The 20215-nt window shown below is 38.3% G+C and overlaps 1 protein-coding gene and 1 non-coding gene across 5 annotated transcripts in view; one reads left to right on the forward strand and one right to left on the reverse strand.

Moving 5' to 3' along the window:
- The window catches only part of LOC102404023 (X-linked inhibitor of apoptosis), a 40311-nt gene extending 34363 nt beyond the window's left edge, over positions 1-5948 (forward strand). For all 4 annotated transcript variants that reach the window (XM_006065002.4, XM_006065005.4, XM_025276733.3 and 1 more), the window contains one exon: positions 1280-5948. In XM_006065002.4, coding sequence (XP_006065064.1) covers positions 1280-1473 — 194 coding nt within the window. In that variant the 3' untranslated portion in view covers positions 1474-5948. The remainder of the gene's footprint in view (positions 1-1279) is intronic.
- Positions 3297-3430, reverse strand: LOC112582410. The gene has a single exon (XR_003106947.1). It is a non-coding gene; the product is annotated as a small nucleolar RNA SNORA43 (small nucleolar RNA).
- Positions 5949-20215: the final 14267 nt, after the last annotated feature.

The following is a 20215-nucleotide window of genomic DNA, read 5'->3' on the forward strand; positions in this document are numbered from 1 at the left end:
ATGTGAGAGTTGCACTGTGAAGAAGACTGAGCGCCGAAGAATTGATGCTTTTGAACTGTGGTGTTGGAGAAGACTCTTGAGAGTCCCTTGGACTGCAAGGAGATACAGCCAGTCCATTCTGAAGGAAATCAGTCCCGGGTGTTCTTTGGAAGGAATGATGCTAAAGCTGAAACTCCAGTACTTTGGCCACCTCATGCAAAGAGTTGACTCATTGGAAAAGACTCTGATGCTGGGAGGGATTGGGGGCAGGAGGAGAAGGGGACGACAGAGGATGAGATGGCTGGATGGCATCACCGACTCGATGGACATGAGTCTGAGTGAACTCCGGGAGTTGGTGATGGACAGGGAGGCCTGGCGTGCTGCGATTCATGGGGTCGCAAAGAGTCGGACACGACTGAGCGACTGATCTGATCTGATCTGATTGCTGATGTTGTTGTCATAGTTATATACGATTGTTAAACATATTTTTGTGCCGCATTTAACATTTCTCAAAACTAAGTTCGACAGAGGCTGAATTAAACAAGAACTTCAGTGCCACCTGTATATTGATGACGCCCAGGTTTCTATCTTTAGCCCTGATTTCTTCTGACCTTAAGACTTAACGCTCCGATCGCCTACTGGACATTTTTATATGGATGCCCTGCAAACACCTCAGAAATACCTTAAAAATCCCAAACCTGTACCTCCATTTTTATTTCCTATTGGCACTACCATCGCCTTGTCAGCCATGCTAGAAATCTTGAAATCAAGTTTATTTCCTCTTTCTTCCTCATCCTTCACATCCAATCACTAAATCCTACTTGTCCCATTTCATAAGTGGCCCTCCACTTCCATCTCTTAATTTCTGGAATAAGCCATGCCCTTTCAATATGCTGCTACTTTTACCTAACCCTTGCTTCTCTGCTTGGCAGATTTCTGTTTTTAAATGTCACTCTTCCACCTCCCCACTTCCCCACCCAACAGCCACCAACTGGTGGAACTTTCCTCACCTAACCTGAACAGAAGAACTTGTTCTGTTACCTTGTCCCAGAGCACTTTGTAACTTTATTACAGAACTTATCACTTTGTACTTTGTACTTTGTGCTTGCTTCTGTAGCCTCAGCTCACGTCCTTCTCTCCCACTAGGCTGTGAACTGCTTAAGAGCAGATGCCATGTGTGAGTTATCCCATCTCCTGACACTTGATCAGCGTCCAGCACATAGTAGGGGTTCACACTGTTTCAGTGAATTTAACCAACTCAGAAAGTCTAAAATTAACACGTTTTTTTGTCTTTGTACAGACATTAGTACTGAAGAGCAGCTAAGGCTCCTACAAGAGGAGAAGCTTTGCAAAATCTGTATGGATAGAAATATTGCTGTCGTCTTTATTCCTTGTGGACATCTGGTCACTTGTAAACAGTGTGCTGAAGCAGTTGACAAGTGTCCCATGTGCTACACAGCCATTACTTTGAGGCAAAAAATTTTCATGTCGTAATCTAACTACAGTAGGTGTCTTATGTTCTTATTACCCTGATTGAATGTGTGATGTGAACCAACTTGAAGAAATCAGCATTGAATTCCATTAGCATTTGCTGCCAAGTAGGAAGAAAGTGTAAACTGCAATGTTATAGTTGGCAGTCTAAAATTTGAATTTCTGGATTTTTCAGGATGTTAACTGTATTAGCTGTTCTATTTTTCTCCCACTGTTATTTAATTGAAACCCTAGACTAAGAAGCATCATATTGTAACTGATCACAATGTGTGTTTTATAGTACACTGACTTAGTTTTCTAAATGTAAGTGAATTAATCAATTGAATTTTTCATTCATTTCGGATAGGCTTAACAAATAGATCATTCTGTATGAATGGAGATTAGAGTTAATCTCCCCAATCACATAATTTGTTTTGTGTGAAAAAGGAATGAACTGTTTCACACTGGTGGAAAGATGGAAATGATTTTTAGATGTTTGTGTTTTAGGATTTTGTCCATTTTCTTTTAAATTATACACATGTACTTGGGTGGATGATTTTTTTTTAATGATTTTGCCATTGTTAAAAGGGTATTTAATGATTGACTACCATTTAGCCTACATGTACTGACATAAAAAGACATCAGAGGTATATTAAGTATAAAATTAAATGGCAAAACACTATGTGTAGAATGAGCCAAGTGAAGGTGTGTGTATTTTATATACATATAGAATGGAAGATTGGAAAGATAGACACCAAACTGTTAAATGTGGTTTCTCTTGAAAGGGGGTGGGGGGATGGGTCCCAGAGGGGCTTTATAAGGGCCTTTCACTTTCTACTTTTTTCATTTTGTTCTGTTTGAATTTTTTATAAGTATTATTACTTTTGTAATCAAAATTTTTAGAAAGTATTTTGCTGATTTAAAGGCTTAGGCATGTTCAAACACCTGCAAAACTACTTATTGCTCAGCTTTAGTTTGCCTAATCCAAGAAGGCAGGGCAGTTAACCTTTTGGTGCCAATGTGAAATTTAAATGTTTATATGTTTTTCCTGCTTCGTGGATGAAAAATATTTCTGAGTGGTAGTTTTCTGACAGGTAGACCATGTCTTCTCTTGTTTAAAAATAAATATTCCTGATTTTGTAAAATGAAATATAAAATATGTCTCAGATCTTCCAATTAATTAGTAAGGATTCATCTTTAATCCTTGCTAGTTTAAGCCTGCCTAAGTCACTTTACTAAAAGATCTTTGTTAACCCAGTATTTTAAACATCTGTCAGCTTATGTAGGTAAAAGTAGAAGCATGTTTGTACACTGCTCGTAGTTATAGTAACAGCTTTCCATGTTGAGATTCTCGTATCTTGTATCTTAAAGTTTCATGTGAATTTTTACCGTTAGGATGCTTAAGATGTATATAGGATAAAATGTCAAGTCTTCACCTAAGTTTTTTGTTTTCTTGTCTAGTAATAGTAGCAGATACTTCTGGAATGTTCTCCCAAGATCCTTAAAAACTTCTTGGAAATTATAAAATACTGACAAGAAAATAAGAATAGTTTTTTTAATATTAAAGAGAAAATAAAGCTTGAGTAAGAATCAATATAGGTTAAAAAGATAAAAGTCTAAAAATGCTTCATAGAACACCCAGGCAAAGATCCTCACAACAACCTGTTGTAGAGTGAGGCATTTTACTGTAGAGAAAAGGTTGAGAGTAAAACTGTCAGAAGTTATATTTTTGTTGTATTTTCTAAGAGAAAGAGTATTGTTATGTTCTCTTAACCTGTTAATTACTACTTTGATATTCATTTAAAGCATTGCAAATTTAAATGAGAATCTTTATTTTTTTTTTCCACTGATGTCCTTCTACAAACCATTCTTAGCGCCCACGGTTCTGAGCACTGAGCATAGAAATAGCCGCTTCCTCTCTGCCCCAACGGCACAGGCGCAGCAGGGCGGCCACACCCGTGGTGCCGGCAAGTCCGGCATCTGCAGGGCAGTGAGAATCTTTAAAGTCAAATAATGACCACCCTGTTTTTGTTGTACTATGTAAATCCTCAGTTCTTTACTTTTGCACTTTCTTCCATTTAGATTTAGTTAGATATTCATTAAAAGTTAAATTTTATATGTATAATCTAAGCTTTAAATTTAAACTTAAATTACAAGGGGAGAAAAGTGTTAAAGGTTTAAAAATGTGTTTTCCAGGACACGTCAGCTCCAAGTCAGGTAGTTGGTTCAATCTAGTTGTTGTCCAAGGACTGAATTGTTTTAACATAAGGTTTTCCAGTTCTGGGAGCCTCAGTTCTTTAAAACTCTTTTAAAACTTGTATGTTTAGATTTAAGCAAGACCTTTTTTCTCCCCATCAGTTGTGAGATTTAATGCATGAAGCTGATGTGGCTAACAAGTTTATTTTAAGAATTGCTTAGAAATGCTGTTGCTTCAGGTTCTTAAATCACTCAGCGCTCCAACTTCTAATCAAATTTTTAAAGACTTACCAATGTTTGCCTGTGTTTGCACTATAAAAAGCACTGGATCCTTCCCATCTATTTGTGCAAAGAATGATCACTTGCAAGGTCAAAAATATAGCCAGATCCAAATCTCTGCCTCCCCCTTCCCAAAATAGTTCTCAGTATCTCCACGTAGACTTCCTTTTCTGTATAAAGCTCACTCTAAGGTTTCAAAGGCACCGCCTATTTTACTACATTTTAGTCATGTGAAGAGTCAAGTTGTTTTGTAATAAATAATTGTCTTTATTCATAATAATCTGGTGTGCTAATCAAAAGCCTTGTCTTAATTTTTGAGAAATGAGTTTAGTGTTTATAAAGTAAATTCCAGTTTGTTAAGTAATGGCTTTGTATTACCTTTCCTGCTAGATTTTTGTTTATTTTCCCTTGGGTTAGGGGCTAAGATGGAGTAGGATGGGGGTAGTGAATGTATGTGATGTGATTTGGCCCTGTGTATTACAATCTTTTGTTGTTTTATCACTTAAATGTTGGTAGTTTTCTTCCTGGTTTTCATTTTAGTGGATAAAATTGGTATTTTGAACTCTGAATGGAGACTACCACCACAGCATTAGTTCCACGTATTGTACCCTTTAGACTGAAATCATTGTTTTATTTCCTGATTACCCAGTTGGTTGAATATGGGGGAAAAGGGGTGGAGGGGTTGGAGAAATAGGATAGGTTGTATATCGTTTCTATTAGAGAAAGAAGAAAATGGGACTGAATATTTGACAGATATGGTTTTTAGCCACATCTGGCTTAGAAAAGAAGAAAAGAGGTAACCATTTCTTCATCTGTGAAATGCAAATAGTACCTGTCTTAAAAAATTATAAGAGTTGAGGAGACCGTATGTGTAAAATACTTGTTATAGATGTTAATTCCCTTCCTAACACTTTTTTACCTTCCATGGATTTGCCTTGACTCTGGAAATTAGGGCTAAAACTTAGATAATAACTCTTTCACTGACTCTTAATTCATCTTTCTCGTTTGTCATAGTTAAGATGCAAATTACAGTACACAAGTAGGTCAAATCCTTAAAAATATTTAAATTCCTTTTTTAAAAACTTGAAACAATAGTCTTACCAAAGTTAGTTGAGTTTTTCTAATAGAAACAATTGGCTTAGTCCCACTTTTATAGTCAGTTTCAGTTTGACTTATAAACTTAGCACAATGTGAATTTCACTTGCAGCACAACAGAATCATAGGATGTCAGAGCTAGAAGTGACCTTAGAGAGTATCTAATTCATCCCCTTTGTTTTAAGATGAACCATCTGAGGCTCAATGGTGAAATGATGTGTTCAAAGCTATATAACTAATCAGTGATAGCCCAGACTGGGACATAGTTTGACGGTGAAAAACTTCAAGCTACCTCTCCAGGGAGGTCTCAAATGTTTATTTTTTCAACTATTCTTTATTCTATACCATAACATTCACTACATATTAAATGACACTTTATAACTAATACAGTAGGACAATCTTAAATACATATGGCTTCAAATTGTACAATATTACATTAATGTTTCGGGGGTAAGATTCTTATTTGAAGTCTAAAGTTTGCAGAAATGCGTATAGATTTTTTTGCATTTACTACATTCTTCTTGTGTAGCATTAATTGTGTATCATTTAAAATTACTATGTAAGTATATTTTGTCATTCTGTCTATACTTAGCAACAAATTTGCATTTTTATTTGATGTAACAATTGCTTTAATGTAATTTTTGTTAGAAGATTTTGCATTACCTTTATACTTTATATCTAACCTGACAGAATGACTGATTCTTATGTCATTGTAATAGTGTTGTAAATAATCACGTGAAATGTGTGAGATAGAGTACTATATTTGTGAATATAATTTTATGGCTGTTTTCATTTACTAGAAACCTTTCCATCAGTATGGAAAACTAAGAAAATTGCTTTCTACTGTATAATCTGGCAGTCATCATAGATTAAAGCTTATTTTTCTGTGAATAAAAACTTATCCAATAAAGCACTATTCTTTAAAATGATATCTTATTACTTTGTATTTGTTTCACTTCCTCAGAAAAAAATAAAATAGCCCTCTTAAAAATATTAATACTAAAATGTAACTTCCCAAATATATCCTATGCCATTATTGCGCCAGACATTAATTGCGCCATGACATATCAAGTCATGTGATATTAAAAAAAAAAAAGACATCTGCTTTCACATTAGTTTATAGAATTCTATAAGTACATGAAAAGTTTATTTTTAGTTTTGTGTAAAAATATGAAACTCCCTCTCCACAAAGATTGGCCTGGTTGACTCAAGAGATAACTATAGTCACCTTAACAAGGCTTGAATAAGCAAGAGACCTAAAAAGCCACTGCCCCTTTGAGGCAGGCAGCAGAGAAGGATTTTTGTGAGTCTACAGAAGCAGCTGCCCAAAGTTTCAGAAACTGCAAGCAAATCTGGTGGGATTAAAAGGTAAGGGAATTGCAATTATCCTTCAATAAAAAATAATTAGAAAAAAAGTGAGGAAATAAAGGCTTCTCAAAGGGAGAGGGAAATTTAGAAAAGGGCATTTCAAGTGCTATTTCCCCTACCCCTGAGTTGTATTTCAGGCCTAGTCTGAGACATTACTTTGCCAACAAAGGTCTGTCTAGTCAAGGCTATGGTTTTTCCTGTGGTCATGTATGGATGTGAGAGATGGACTGTGAAGAAGGCTGAGCGCCGAAAAATTGATGCTTTTGAACTGTGGTGTTGGAGAAGACTCTTGAGAGTCCCTTGGACTGCAAGGAGATCCAACCAGTCCATTCTAAAGGAAATCAGTCCCGGGTGTTCTTTGGAAGGAATGATGCTAAAGCTGAAACTCCAGTACTTTGGCCACCTCATGCGAAGAGTTGACTCATTGGAAAAGACTCTGATGCTGGGAGGGATTGGGGGCAGGAGGAGAAGGGGACAACAGAGGATGAAATGGCTGGATGGCATCACTGACTCGATGGACGTGAGTCTGAGTGAACTCCGGGAGTTGGTGATGGACAGGGAGGCCTGGCGGGCTGCGATTCATGGGGTCACAAAGAGTTGGACACGACTGAGCGGCTGAACTGATCTGAACTGAATTGTATTGTTTAGTTGCTAAGCTGTGTCTGACTCTTTCTTACAGACCCTGGGGACTGTAGCCCACCAGGCTTCTGTCCATGGGATTTCCCAGGTGAGAATACTCAGTGGGTTTCCATTTCCTTCTCCATGGGATCTTCCCAACCCAGGGATCAAACCCATGTCTCCTGCATTCGCAGGTGGGTTCTTTACCACTGAGCAACCAGGGAAGCCCCATCTGTATAGTGACTGATTATCAAATTCTTGACTGTTACCACTGTTATCTGAGATATACCATAAGACTGTTGTAAATGCAGTCCACATTTCTTACATGTCAACTATACTTTCAATAAATATTGATGAAGATGTGAATTTTCAAAGCTTTCTCTTACAAAAATTTTCAAACTTACATAAAAGTAGAAACAAAAATATAATGAACCTCGTAATCATCATTCAGCTTCAGCAAATAACATTTTGCCAGTCTTGTTTCATCTAGGACTCTCTATCCCTTTATTTTTAAAATTTATTTATTGTTGATATATTTTAAAGTAAATCCTAGACATTATGTTATTTCTCCTATAGTTACTTTGTTATATACCTATACAGGATTAGAACATTTTTTAAATTGTGAATTTTTAACTTGCCACTATTACTGCTAAATTTTAAAGGACATCTAAATAAGAATTAAGATCAACTTTATTCCCCTGTTTCCCCTAGTTGAAGATTAAGGTAAACATACATGCTCAAAACTGATACTATAATTTAAAAAATACTTTTAGGGAGTTCCGTGGTGGTCCAATGGTTAGGACTCCATGCTTTCATTGCCATGGCTAGGGTGCAGTCCCTGGTTGGGGAGCTAAATCCTGCAAGCCACGTAGCATGACCAAACAAAAAAAAAGAAAAATTTTTAATGATGTTCTCACTATTTCATTTGTAGTTTGCTTATACATTATAGAATAAATGCGGTACTTATTAGAAGTTGGTAGGCTAATTTGCAACAATGTAGATGGACCTAGAGAGTATTATACTTAGTGACATAAGTCGAGAAAGAAAAACACTGGATGATATCACTTACATGTAGAATATAAAAAATAAAATCAATGTATATAACAACAGAAACAGACTCAGAGATATAGAGAACATCTAGGAGAGAGGGAGGGTGTAGGGGGTAAGATAGGGGTATAGGATTAAGAGATACAGACTAGTATGTATACAATAAATAAGCAGCAAGGAATATTATACAGCATAGGAAAATTAGCCATTGTTTTTTAATAACTTTAAATGGAGTATAATCTATAAAAATATTGAATTGTGGTGTTGTACACTTGAAACTAATATTGTAAGTCAACTATACTTCTATTTAAACATTTTAAAATTATAAGTACAATAAAGGTAGGCTAACTGTGTGGTGTATGGATACCTCAGTTCAGTTCAGTCACTCAGTCGTGTCCGACTCTTTGCGACCCCATGAATCGCAGCACGCCAGGCCTCCCTGTCCATCACCAACTCCCAGAGTTCACTCAAACTCGTGTCCATCGAGTCGGTGATGCCATCCAGCCATCACATCCTCTGTCGTCCCCTTCTCCTCCTGCCCCCAATCCCTCCCAGCATCACGGTCTTTTCCAATGAGTCAACTCTTTGCATGAGGTGGCCAAAGTACTGGAGTTTCAGCTTTAGCATCATTCCTTCCAAAGAACACCCGGGACTGATTTCCTTTAGAATGGACTGGTTGGATCTCCTTGCAGTCCAAGGGACTCTCAAGAGTCTTCTCCAACACCACAGTTCAAAAGCATCAATTCTTCGGCGCTCAGCTTTCTTCACAGTCCCAACTCTCACATCCATACATGACCACTGGAAAAACCATAGCCTTGACTAGATGGACCTTTGTGGGCAAAGTAATGTCTCTGCTTTTGAATATGCTATCTAGATTGGTCATAACTTTCCTTTCAAGGAGTAAGCGTCTTTTAATTTCATGGCTGCACTCACTATCTGCAGTGATTTTGGAGCCCAAAAAAACTAGTGGTTCTCAAAGTGTGGTCTGGGGGTCAGCAGCATCTGCATCATCTAGGAACTTCTTAGAAATAACAAATTATTGGGACTTCCCTGGCAGTTAAGACTCTGCACTTCCAATGCAGGAGACACAGGTTCAATCCTCAGTCGGGGGGTGAATAAGATCCCACGTGCTGCGTGGCGTGGCCAAAAAAAGGAAAAGAAAAAAAAAAAGTGAATTAATCGGCTCCAGCCTGAAACTAGTGAATCTGAAACTCTGGGGTATAACCCAGCAATCAGTGTTTTAAAAAACCCTCTAGGTGGTTCTGATAAGGCTACAGTTTGAAAATGACTGAGATGTGGTATGGGGTCCAAATCCAGAAATAATTAAACGGCTGAAACCTGTAAATCAAACTGCTCTGTGCAGATGACTGTAATCATCACCTTTTTTCTCCTTATAACTCTTTGTGGATCCAGTCCTGTATTTTCTCCTGCTACCAAAATGTGAAGACATAAGATGTAACATCATGAAAGTCCCTTCTGATTTGACTTTTCAACAAAATTTCCTTGCATGTAGTATTCTTTTGAATTTGATAATGAAAATCATTCTTCAGCCCTTAGACTGCCAAGTTCAGAATAGAATAGAGACACATTGATCACATTAAACTATCCTCCAATCAAGCAGTGAAAGGGTTAAGTATTTCAAGTCTCACTTATAAGCATTAGTGTGACAGCAATCAGTTGAAGTTGTACAGAACAGACCTGCACTTCTAGAAAGAGTCAAATCTTCAGTGAAATGTGAGCAGTTAACCTACAACTGATAGAGTTGGAAGTGGTCAGCCTCTCTAATTCATATTAACTAGCAGTTCTGAATTCTTTTTTAGGTCTGAAGATTTTAAAGTAACTGGCACAAAAGGACCAAAGAAAATTCTTGTGATGGCCTTAGATCTCTAAAGGTTTTCAGAGTTGCATAAATCCACACTAAGGTCAATATTGGCCTCTAACCATAACCAAAATAAAAATCTTAAGGTAGGTAAGGCTAGATGAAAGTCAGACTGTTTCCTTTTCCTACAAACTACTAATTTGCTATAACAAATATGTCCGTAACCTAGCCATTTAGCTTTGTATAGGATTTGGTCTATTTAGATTTTTCCCCCCCGATCTTATTCTGTTTAATTTTATATTTCCAAGACCCTATATGCACCATAACTAATAACTATAGCGTAAGAAACCTTTTGCATGGGCCTCTGCTTATTAACGATAATGCTTATTAACTTTGCTATGCTATGCTATGCTATGCTAAGTCGCTTCAGTCGTGTCCGACTCTGTGCAACCCCATAGAAGGCAGCCCACCAGGCTCTCCCGTCCCGGGATTCTCCAGGCAAGAACACTGGAGTGGGTTGCCATTTCCTTCTCCAGTGCATGAAAGTGAAAAGTGAAAGTGAAGTCGCTCAGTTGTATCCGACTCCTAGCGACCCCATGGACTGCAGCCTACCAGGCTCCTCCGTCCATGGGATTTTCCAGGCAAGAGTACTGGAGTGGGGTGCCATTGCCTTCTCCGTTATTAACTTTAGGTTTATGAATAAATATTAGAAGGATACTGGTTCAAAACAAATAAGGAATAAGAACCCAAGATAAACCAAACTTTATTCCTCCCTTTTATCTTCCCAGAATAAATTTTCAAAAAACAACCAGGGTATAACTAATTGAAGTAATAATATTTAAAGGCTTCCCTGGTGGTTCAGCGGCAAAGAATCCAGCTGCCAATGCAAGAGACGTTGGTTCAATCCCTGGGTTGAAAAGATCCCCCAGAGAAGGATATGGCAATCCACTCCAGTATTCTTGCCAGGGAAATCTATGGACAGAGGAGCCTGATGGGTTACAGTCCATGGGATCACAAAAGAATCGGACAAGACTTAGTGACCAAACAACAACAAATAGTATTTAAACAATGATCTTGCTTCAAAATCTGGTTCTTGTTTCTAATTTATATTCCAAAAATATTTTTTACATACAAAATTATAAATGTCATTTGTTACAAAAACTTTTATATTGAGAGGTGTTTTTTTTAAGTCTGTGCATTATGTGTCTTTAACTTTATTCTGTTACTAGGTACTAGAGACTTCTTTTTAATCCCATTAGCCTAAATAAGGGGCTTTGCATTTTTGGCTAAAGCATCAAGAATGTATTTTCTCATTAAATATTGGAATTTTGTTTGGCAGTGGTTAGGCTCTCCTTCTGCCAGATTACTGACTATTGGATTGAGGAAAAGAAAACACATGAGTAGGTTCATGAACAATTACTGATGTTTCAGAGAAACTTAAAAACAAAGACCCCAAATCTCTCCCATAAATTTAATCTCAAGTAGAGAAAAACTTGCTGAAAATATTTTATTTTTCATTAAATTAACATTTTGTAGGGATTTCCTAGCAGAAATTTAACAAAGGCCCGTATTAATCATTAAGAGAATGACCTAACTTACCTGAAAAAAATTGTTTTTCTTTCAACTAGATTTTTGTTTATTATTTGACTACTAAAAAGAATGTACTCTACTGTATTTATGGCTTTCTTGGTCTACTGTAAATATTTCAGATACATTATATTCTTATGTGAGCTATAAGAATTAAGTAAAAAGACCTATACTTAGTTATAGGTCTTTTATATGAGTTATAAATCAATATTTGGTCATTTGTACAGAATGAAATGTAACAAAAATATTAACACATGGGGATAAGAATCCCTACTCTGCCTACCTCAGAGGATTGCTGCAAGGATTATATGAGTAAATGTACATGAAAGAGCTTAAAAAAGTATAAACTATATAAGCTTAAGGAATCATTCCTCTAATTAGAGTTTATTGGACTAATTATGGGTTGTTGTTGTTTAGTCACTCAGCCATGTCTGACTCTTTCGTGACCCCATGGACTGTAACCCACCAGGCTGTGTCCATGGGATTTCCCAGGCAAGAGTATTGGAGTGGGTTATCATTTCCTTCTCCAGGGGATCTTCCCAACCCAGGGATCAAACCCAAGTCTCCTGTATTGGCAGGTCAGTTCTTTACCACTGAGCCACCTGGAAAGCCCAATTATGGATTAGTTTCACACAAAATGAAACAGTTGTGAAATAGTATCTGATTAATCAAGGATGTATAGTGATGAAATCATTTATACAGTTTCTTGGCCATTTCCATGGCCTTTAAATTTGTTACATATATTATCTGTTTACTTTCCACTCTCTACATGGTTACTCCTGTGTTTAAATCAGAAGTGTATAGGTAAGTGCAGAGATAATTGGATAAATTGTTGCTATGTACAGTTGTGGAAATTGTGTTCATAATCCCTGCCATTCAAGTGGCCCTTAAATAGATTTACCTGGGCAACCAGGTCAGCTCTGTTTTCTAATATATGAAAATAAAACTATACAAAACAGATAAATTCAGGGAGGACGAAATAATTGGTCTGGTACTGTTGGCACTATGCCATTGTGTCTCTCATTCATTATATTCAGAACATCTCTATAATTTACATCTGAAGAACCCCAGACATAGAGGTTACATGACTCACCTAAATCATATGGTGAATCACCAGTCAAGCTGTGCTTATAGGCAGTGAAAATGTTTCTGGTTAATTTTTGACATGAATTAGCTAAATTGGCTGCCTCACTGTCTGAACGTTGAGTGTATATATCCAAATCCAGGATCTCTTTTTTTTTTTTTTGTACAGCAAGACCTGGCTGGCCATACAATACCAAACCACAAAGCCCAATAGAAGTAATAAATAGATATATGTGGTCCTTAGCATGTCTACTCAACTAGAATTTAAAAATTAAAGTAATTCTAAAACACATAATTGATAACTTTGTTTCTGCTGTTAAGAATTTGGAAAGGAGGAAGAGAACTTTTCATTATGTTACCAAGGCCAAACTTGGAGGTCAGGAACCATGTCTCCCTAATCACTATGTTCCCAATGACTAGCATGCTATCTGGTCCATTAATAAGCAGAGTTAATTTCTTCAATGCATAGATGTATGAGTGAAGGAATGAATGAGCAAATTTATAAATGAACAGTGTGGGAAAGCCTCTTCTGAAAGCTGTGCATTGGCAAATATAATGCAATTTGGAATCAGTACTGATTTTCCACAGATTTCATTTTTTTTAATGCACCAGCATTAAACACTTACTATTAAATTTAATGCACAACATTAAACACAACATTAAGTCACTTACCACCAGGGACTTCCCTGGTGGTAAGAATCTGCCTGCCAAGGCAGGGGACACAGGTTTGACCCATGGGTGAAGACGATCCCACATGCCATGGAGCAACTAAGCCCATGTGCCGTAACTACAGAGCCCATGCTCTAGGTGAGCTCCAAATACTGAGCCTGTGTGCCTCAACTACTGAAGTCCATGCATGAGAACAGGTGCTTGGCAACAAGAGAAGCCGCAACAAGAGAAGCCACCACAATGAAAAGCCTGTACACCTCAACGAAGAGTAGCCCCCACTCACCACAAATAGAGAAAGCCCATGTAAAAGCAATGAAGACCCAGCACAGCCAAAAATAAATTCATTTTTAAAACACCTACTATGTGCCAGGGTCTGTGCTAGATGCTAGGGAATCCATTCTATCACTGAAGGGCAATCAGTTCACTCACTCAGTTGTGTCCAACTCTTTGCGACCCCATGAACTGCAGCACGCCAGGCTTCCCTGTCCATCACCAACTCCCAGAGCTTGCTCAAACTCACGTCCATCAAGTCAGTGATGCGATCCAACCATCTCATCCTCTGTCGTCCCCTTCTCCTCCTGCCTTCAATCTTTCCCAGCATCGGGTCTTTTCCAATGAGTCAGTTCTTTGCATCGGGTGACCAAAGTATTGGAGTTTCAGCTTCAGCATTAGTCCTTCAAATGAATATTCAGGACTTTAGGATTGACTGGTTTGATCTCCTTGCAGTCCAAGGGACTCTCAAAGAGTCTTCTCCAACACCACAGTTCAAAAAAGGATCCAGTCTTCAGCACTCAGCGTTCTTTATGGTCAACTCGCACATCCATACATAACTACTGGAAAAACCATAGCTTTGACTAGATGGACCTTTATCAGCAAACTAAAGTCTCTGCTTTTTAATATTCTGTCTAGGTTTGTCATAGCTTTCCTTCCAAGGAGCAAGCATCTTTTAATTTCATGGCTGCAGTCACCATCTGCAGTGATTTTGGAGCCCCCAAAAATAAAGTCTGTCACTGTTTCCATTATTTCCCCATCTATCTGCCATGAAGTGATGGGACCAGATGCCATGATCTTTGTTTTTTGAATGTTGAGTTTTAAGCGAACTTTTTCACTCTCCTCTTTCACTTTCATCAAGAGGCTCTTCCTCTTTACTTTCTGCCATAACGGTGGTGTCATCTGCATATCTGAGGTTATTGATACTTCTCCCAACAATCTTGATTCCTGCTTGTGCTTCATTTAGCACAAGGAGTACATCAAGGCTGTATATTGTCACCTTGCTTATTTAACTTATATGCAGAATACATTATGTGAAATGCCAGGCTGGATGAAGAAGGGCAATAGGAACTGTATTTTTTTGTATTAATTCAAACTGTTTGGGGAGGATGATGGGGGGCTCTTCTGGAAGAGGGGACCCTTTGTCAAGGATGTGGTGAAAGAGATTTCTGCCTTGGAAAGAAGCACATGCAGAGCTCAGAATCAAGAAAATCTGACATGTCTGAAGACTAAAAATGGAGGTTTTGAATGAAAGGTCTAAAGGCATTTACTGGGACTCCTCAAGGTCATCTTATGTGCACTAAGTCTCCTTGGGTACACATTTAGGGTAAATTTGGTTTCTCCTACCCCTTACAAGAATGTTCAAACTACCACACAATTGCACTCATCTCATTTATATAATTTTCATAATGTAACTAAATATTTCTTAGATGATGGTGAACTCTGCAATGCCTTTGACCTAACAAAAGCAGAAGATATTAAGAAGAGGTGGCAAGAATACACAGAAGAACTATACAAAAAAGATCTTCATAACCCAGATAATCATGATGGTGTGATCACTCACCTAGAGCCAGACATCCTGGAATGCAAAATCAAGGAGGCCTTAGGAAGCATAACTACTAAGAAAGCTAGGGATGTGATGGAATTCCAGTTGAGCTATTTCAAATCCTGAAAGATGATGCTGTGAAAGTGCTGTGCTCAATATGCCAGCAAATTTGGAAAACTCAGCAGTGGCCACAGGACTGGAGAAAGTCCATTTTCATTCCAATCCCAAAGAAAGGCAATGCCAAAGAATGCTCAAACTACCACACAATTGCACTCATCTCACACACTAGCAAAGTAATGCTCAAAATTCTCCAAGCCAGGCTTCAACAGTATGTGAACCATGAACTTCCAGGTGTTCAATCTTGATTTAGAAAAGGCAGAGGAATCAGAGATCAAATTCCCAAGATCCGTTGGATCATCAAAAAAGCAAGAGAGTTCCAGAAAAACATCTACTTCTGCTGTATTGACTATGCCAAAGCCTTTGACTGTGTGGATCACAGCAAACTGTGGAAAATTCTGAAAGAGATGGGAATACCAGACCACTTGACCTGCCTCTTGAGAAATCTGTATACAGGTCAAGAAACAACAGTTAGAACTGGACATGGAACAACAGACTGGTTCCAAATTGGGAAAGGAGTATGTTAAGGCTGTATATTGTCACCCTGCTTATTTAACTTCTATGCAGAGTACATCATGAGAAATGCTGGACTGATGAAGCACAAGATGGAATCAAGATTGCCAGGAGAAATATCAATAACCTCAGATATGCAGATGACACCACCCTTATGGCAGAAAGTGAAGAAGAACTAAAGAGACTCTTGATGAAAGTGAAAGAGGAGAGCGAAAAAATTGGCTTAAAACTCAACATCCAGAAAACTAAGATCATGACGTCCAGTCCCATTATTTCATGGCAGATAGATGGGGAAACAATGGAAATAGTGACAGACTTTATTTTGGGGGGCTCCAAAATCACTGCAGATGGTGACTGCAACCATGAAATTAAAAGACGCTTGCTCCTTGAAAGAAAAGTTATGACCAACCTAGATAGCATATTAAAAAGCAGAGACATTACTTTGCCAACAAAGATCTGTCTAGTCAATGCTATGGTTTTTCCAGTAGTCATGTATGAATGTGAGAGTTGGACCATAAGGAAAGCTGGGTGCTGAAGAACTGATGCTTTTGAACTGTGGTGTTGGAGAAGACTCTTGTGAATCCCTTGGACTGCAAGGAGATCCAGCCAGTCCATCCTAAAGGAAATCAGTTGTGAATATTCGTTGGAAGGACTGATACTGAAGCTGAAGCTCCAATACTTTGTCCACCTGATGTGCAGAACTGACTCGTTTGAAAAGACACTGATGCTGGGAGAGATTGAAGGCTGTAGGAGAAGGCGACAACAGAGGATGAGATGGTTGGACGGCACCACCAACTTGATGGACATGAGTTTGAGTAAGCTCTGGCAGTTGGCGATGGATAGGGAAGCCTGGCGTGCTGCAGTCCATGGGGGCACAAAGAGTCGGACACGACTGAGCAACTGAACTGAAGTGAACTTACCCCTTACAAATTAGAGAAGTTTAAAATAGTCTGATGGGTTTTGAATTTCTGAAGCAGGAAACCAGTAAGTTATTTCCTAAAGCAGGTTTTGTGAATCTGTTGGGAGATTAGGGAAAGGGTATTCACTCACCAGGGAATCTTTTCTAAGCCTTTGCTGGGGCTGGGTGGTATATACAAGGTTCACACAAGTTTCTTTTTATTTGAAATATATATTCAAATTCAGTTCAGTTCAGTCCAGTCGTTCAGTCATGTCCGACTCTTTTCGACCCCATGAATCGCAGCACGCCAGGCCTCCCTGTCCATCACCAACTCCCGGAGTTCACTCAGACTCACGTCCATCAAGTCGGTGATGCCATCAAGCCATCTCATCCTCTGTCGTCCCCTTCTCCTCCTGCTCCCAATCCCTCCCAGCATCAGAGTCTTTTCCAATGAGTCAACTCTTCGCATGAGGTGGCCAAAGTACTGGAGTTTCAGCTTTAGCATCATTCCTTCCAAAGAAATCCCAGGGCTGATCTCCTTCAGAATGGACTGGTTGGATCTCCTTGCAGTCCAAGGGACTCTCAAGAGTCTTCTCCAACACCACAGTTCAAAAGCATCAATTCTTCGGCGCTCAGCCTTCTTCACAGTCCTACTCTCACATCCATACATGACCACCGGAAAAACTGTAGCCTTATTATTCAAATTAAGCTGCCTTTTTTAATGAAAGGTGTATTAATTGCTTGCAGTGTACACAAATTCTAGGAGAAAGTGACAGAAGAAAATAAGATCCAGTCTGAGTCTTCCTAGAGTTTATAGTCTTGGTAGCAGAAAGAGATTTACATTCATCATTCACAAGGTATTCCCCCATTCCAAACATAATGCAGGAACCATTGGTAACCACAGTCTTGTTTAACTCAAAACAAATCAAAGGAACAAAAGAGTGTAAGTATAGTGTGATAGAGAGCTAGATTGCTAGCCTAACATTATTACAGGAACAAAGAAGGACAAATGAGGGTGTGGCCCAATAATTGGAGCAGGTTTCATCAAAGTGGTGCAACCAAAGCTACAGGATCTGAGATGGTTGAAGACTGTTCAGATACTAAAACTTTATGATTATATGTAATTTATTTATTGCTGTTTTGTTTTTCTATCCAAGGTTGATGGAAGACAACAGAACACACTTGGGCTGTTATGCTATAGACTTCTGTGTATGTTCTGGCATGTATCTTGAATATTATTTTAATATATTCCCATACACATTCAAGTAGATAATGATTCTTTGAACAGCATTTTATCTTAAAAGGAATTTGGCCTCCTTCGCTTCCAAACAAAAATTAAAAGCCAAAGTTCCCCCAAAGCCCCACTCAAGCATTCCCTCCCTCTTCATTTGGAAATAGTCAATTCAAATGACAAATCAGGAACTGGAGCAAGTCAGCAGGTGACTCATGGTGTGATTGGAAGGGCCTGGTACCCTTTCTATCTCAATTTCTTCATCTGTCTGTAGGAAATAATAGTCTCCCAGAGGTGTTATGAAAAATAATTAAAGTTGGTAGTGTGCTTTGAGATCCATGAATGAACTGCACTTTCAAAGGGCATAATTACACACTGCAGTGATTCTCTCAGACTGGCTTCCTCTACTCACTATTTCATAGGTATTAATATTAGTAATGACCCAGTTAGGTAGGTTTTCCTTGTTGTCAAGTTGCTAATACAATTTTTGGCCACTGATACCAGTTGCCTTTAAAATGAATGCAACCCAGAGTAGTAGTAAAAACCAGTAATTCTTTGGTTTTAGTAGTCTTAAAGTCTTTGGGGGAGTTTAGTTTTCCAGATCACTCTACCTTCATTCTCAATCTTTCCACTTGAGTTGGCTCACTTATTGCCTCTCTGATGCCAATCCCCAAAGCTTGTAGAAGATCAATTCAATAGCTTCACTGAAACCAAACAGGAGGTCCCTCTTTGCTTTGCTTAATACTTAATAATTTCTTCTTTGCTGTTATTCCTCTTCCTTCTCTCCTCCCCTCTCCCCCATTTTAATTGGCCTGTTGGAAACACCCAGCAGGTGAAATTCTTTAGATGATTCCAGAGCAGAAAACAAGGGGGGAGATGGAGATGGGAGTAAGATGTTGGGACAACATCTGAGTCTAAGTGGGTAGTAAGGGAAAACCTAGAACAACAAAGCCAGCTGAGAACACACGAGAAAAGAGCCATTGGCCCCTAACTTGGGCAGCCTTCCCACAAACTCCTTTTGCCATTTTGTCATTTGAGAGACGGAAGCAAGAGAATGTAGTATCTCTCCGCATCACAGGAAAAACAACGTCAAGCTTATATTTCATAATGACCTTGGATTCATGGTGACATCATGTTCAAAGGAAAGCACACTTCTGAACATGTGGTTCCAAGATGGAATATGAAATGGAATATCAGAACTTTTAGTATAAATCAACCTTTTTTCTTAAGCTCCTTTTGAATTCTGTCATTTATCAATATATGTGGCTATTTCAACATATGGATCTCAGGCAAAAGCTTTCATTCATTCCCCTAACCCTAAAGTTCTGTCTGTACTACCCTGGGTGTGGGGTGGGCGGAGGGATAAGCAGAGTTTCCTTTAATACAAACCATGACTTGAAGCAGTGCCCATACTGAAAAGCTTCAGCTACCCTCACTAAATTAGAACTTTACCAGAGTAAAATATCTAGAGAGTGGGGTCGATTTTACTCTTTTACTTTTCTGGTAGAAAATATTTTCCTTCAAACGGAGTAAAAAACACAAGAAGGGCTTTTACTGTTCTTGCAATACTGTAGCACTGCATACGTTTCTCACTGTAAGTGCAGAAAACTTTTGAAAAGTATCTATTTATACAACATTTTGGAAATGACAAAATGTAAGAAATGGAGGACAGATTAATGGTTGCCAATAATCTGACCGCCTAGCCAGTGCTTTTCCAAAAAAGGAAGTATAAGAAACAATATGTAAAGGTCATTGAATTAAAAATCAAAAGGAATAGATTTTATTAGTAGCTCTGACATTGTATATTTTGAAAAGATGCTAGATACAGACATTTTTTACATGATGAGGAAGGGAGCTCACAGAGAGGTGAGTATAGTTATAAAACGGTAACCCCAGGAACCCTTGTGGTATTGAACTTCCTGTATCTTGACTGTGGTGGTAGATAACATGAATCTACATGGTGATAAAACTGTATATAAATTAATACAAATGTGCACGCATGCACACCCACACATATATACCAATTAGTACAGTTAAAACTGGAGAAATCAGAATAAGACCAGTGGATTATATCAACATCAGTATTCAGATTGTGATGTAATACTACAGTTTTACGTTACCATTGTGAGGACCTGGGCAAAATGTAAAAGGGATCTCTCTGTATTATTTCATACAATTGTAGCGAGTATACAATTATCTCAATAACATTTTCAAATTTAAAAAAGCTACTAGGACTTTTCTAGGCCCCACTCAAATAGCATAGGCAAGGAGACAAACTACCCATGGCTGAGACCAAGAGAAGAAAGCTGGACCCTGAAGACTGAGTGACCCCAGAACCAGAGTTTGATAAATCAGAAAAGAAGAAAAAAAGGTTTTTGATGGCAACTTAATTAAGATTCCATGTAAAGGATTTAGGCTAAAAATTAGAAA

The sequence above is a fragment of the Bubalus bubalis genome, chromosome X (assembly GCF_019923935.1).
Source record: "Bubalus bubalis isolate 160015118507 breed Murrah chromosome X, NDDB_SH_1, whole genome shotgun sequence".
Taxonomy (NCBI): Eukaryota; Metazoa; Chordata; class Mammalia; order Artiodactyla; family Bovidae; genus Bubalus; species Bubalus bubalis.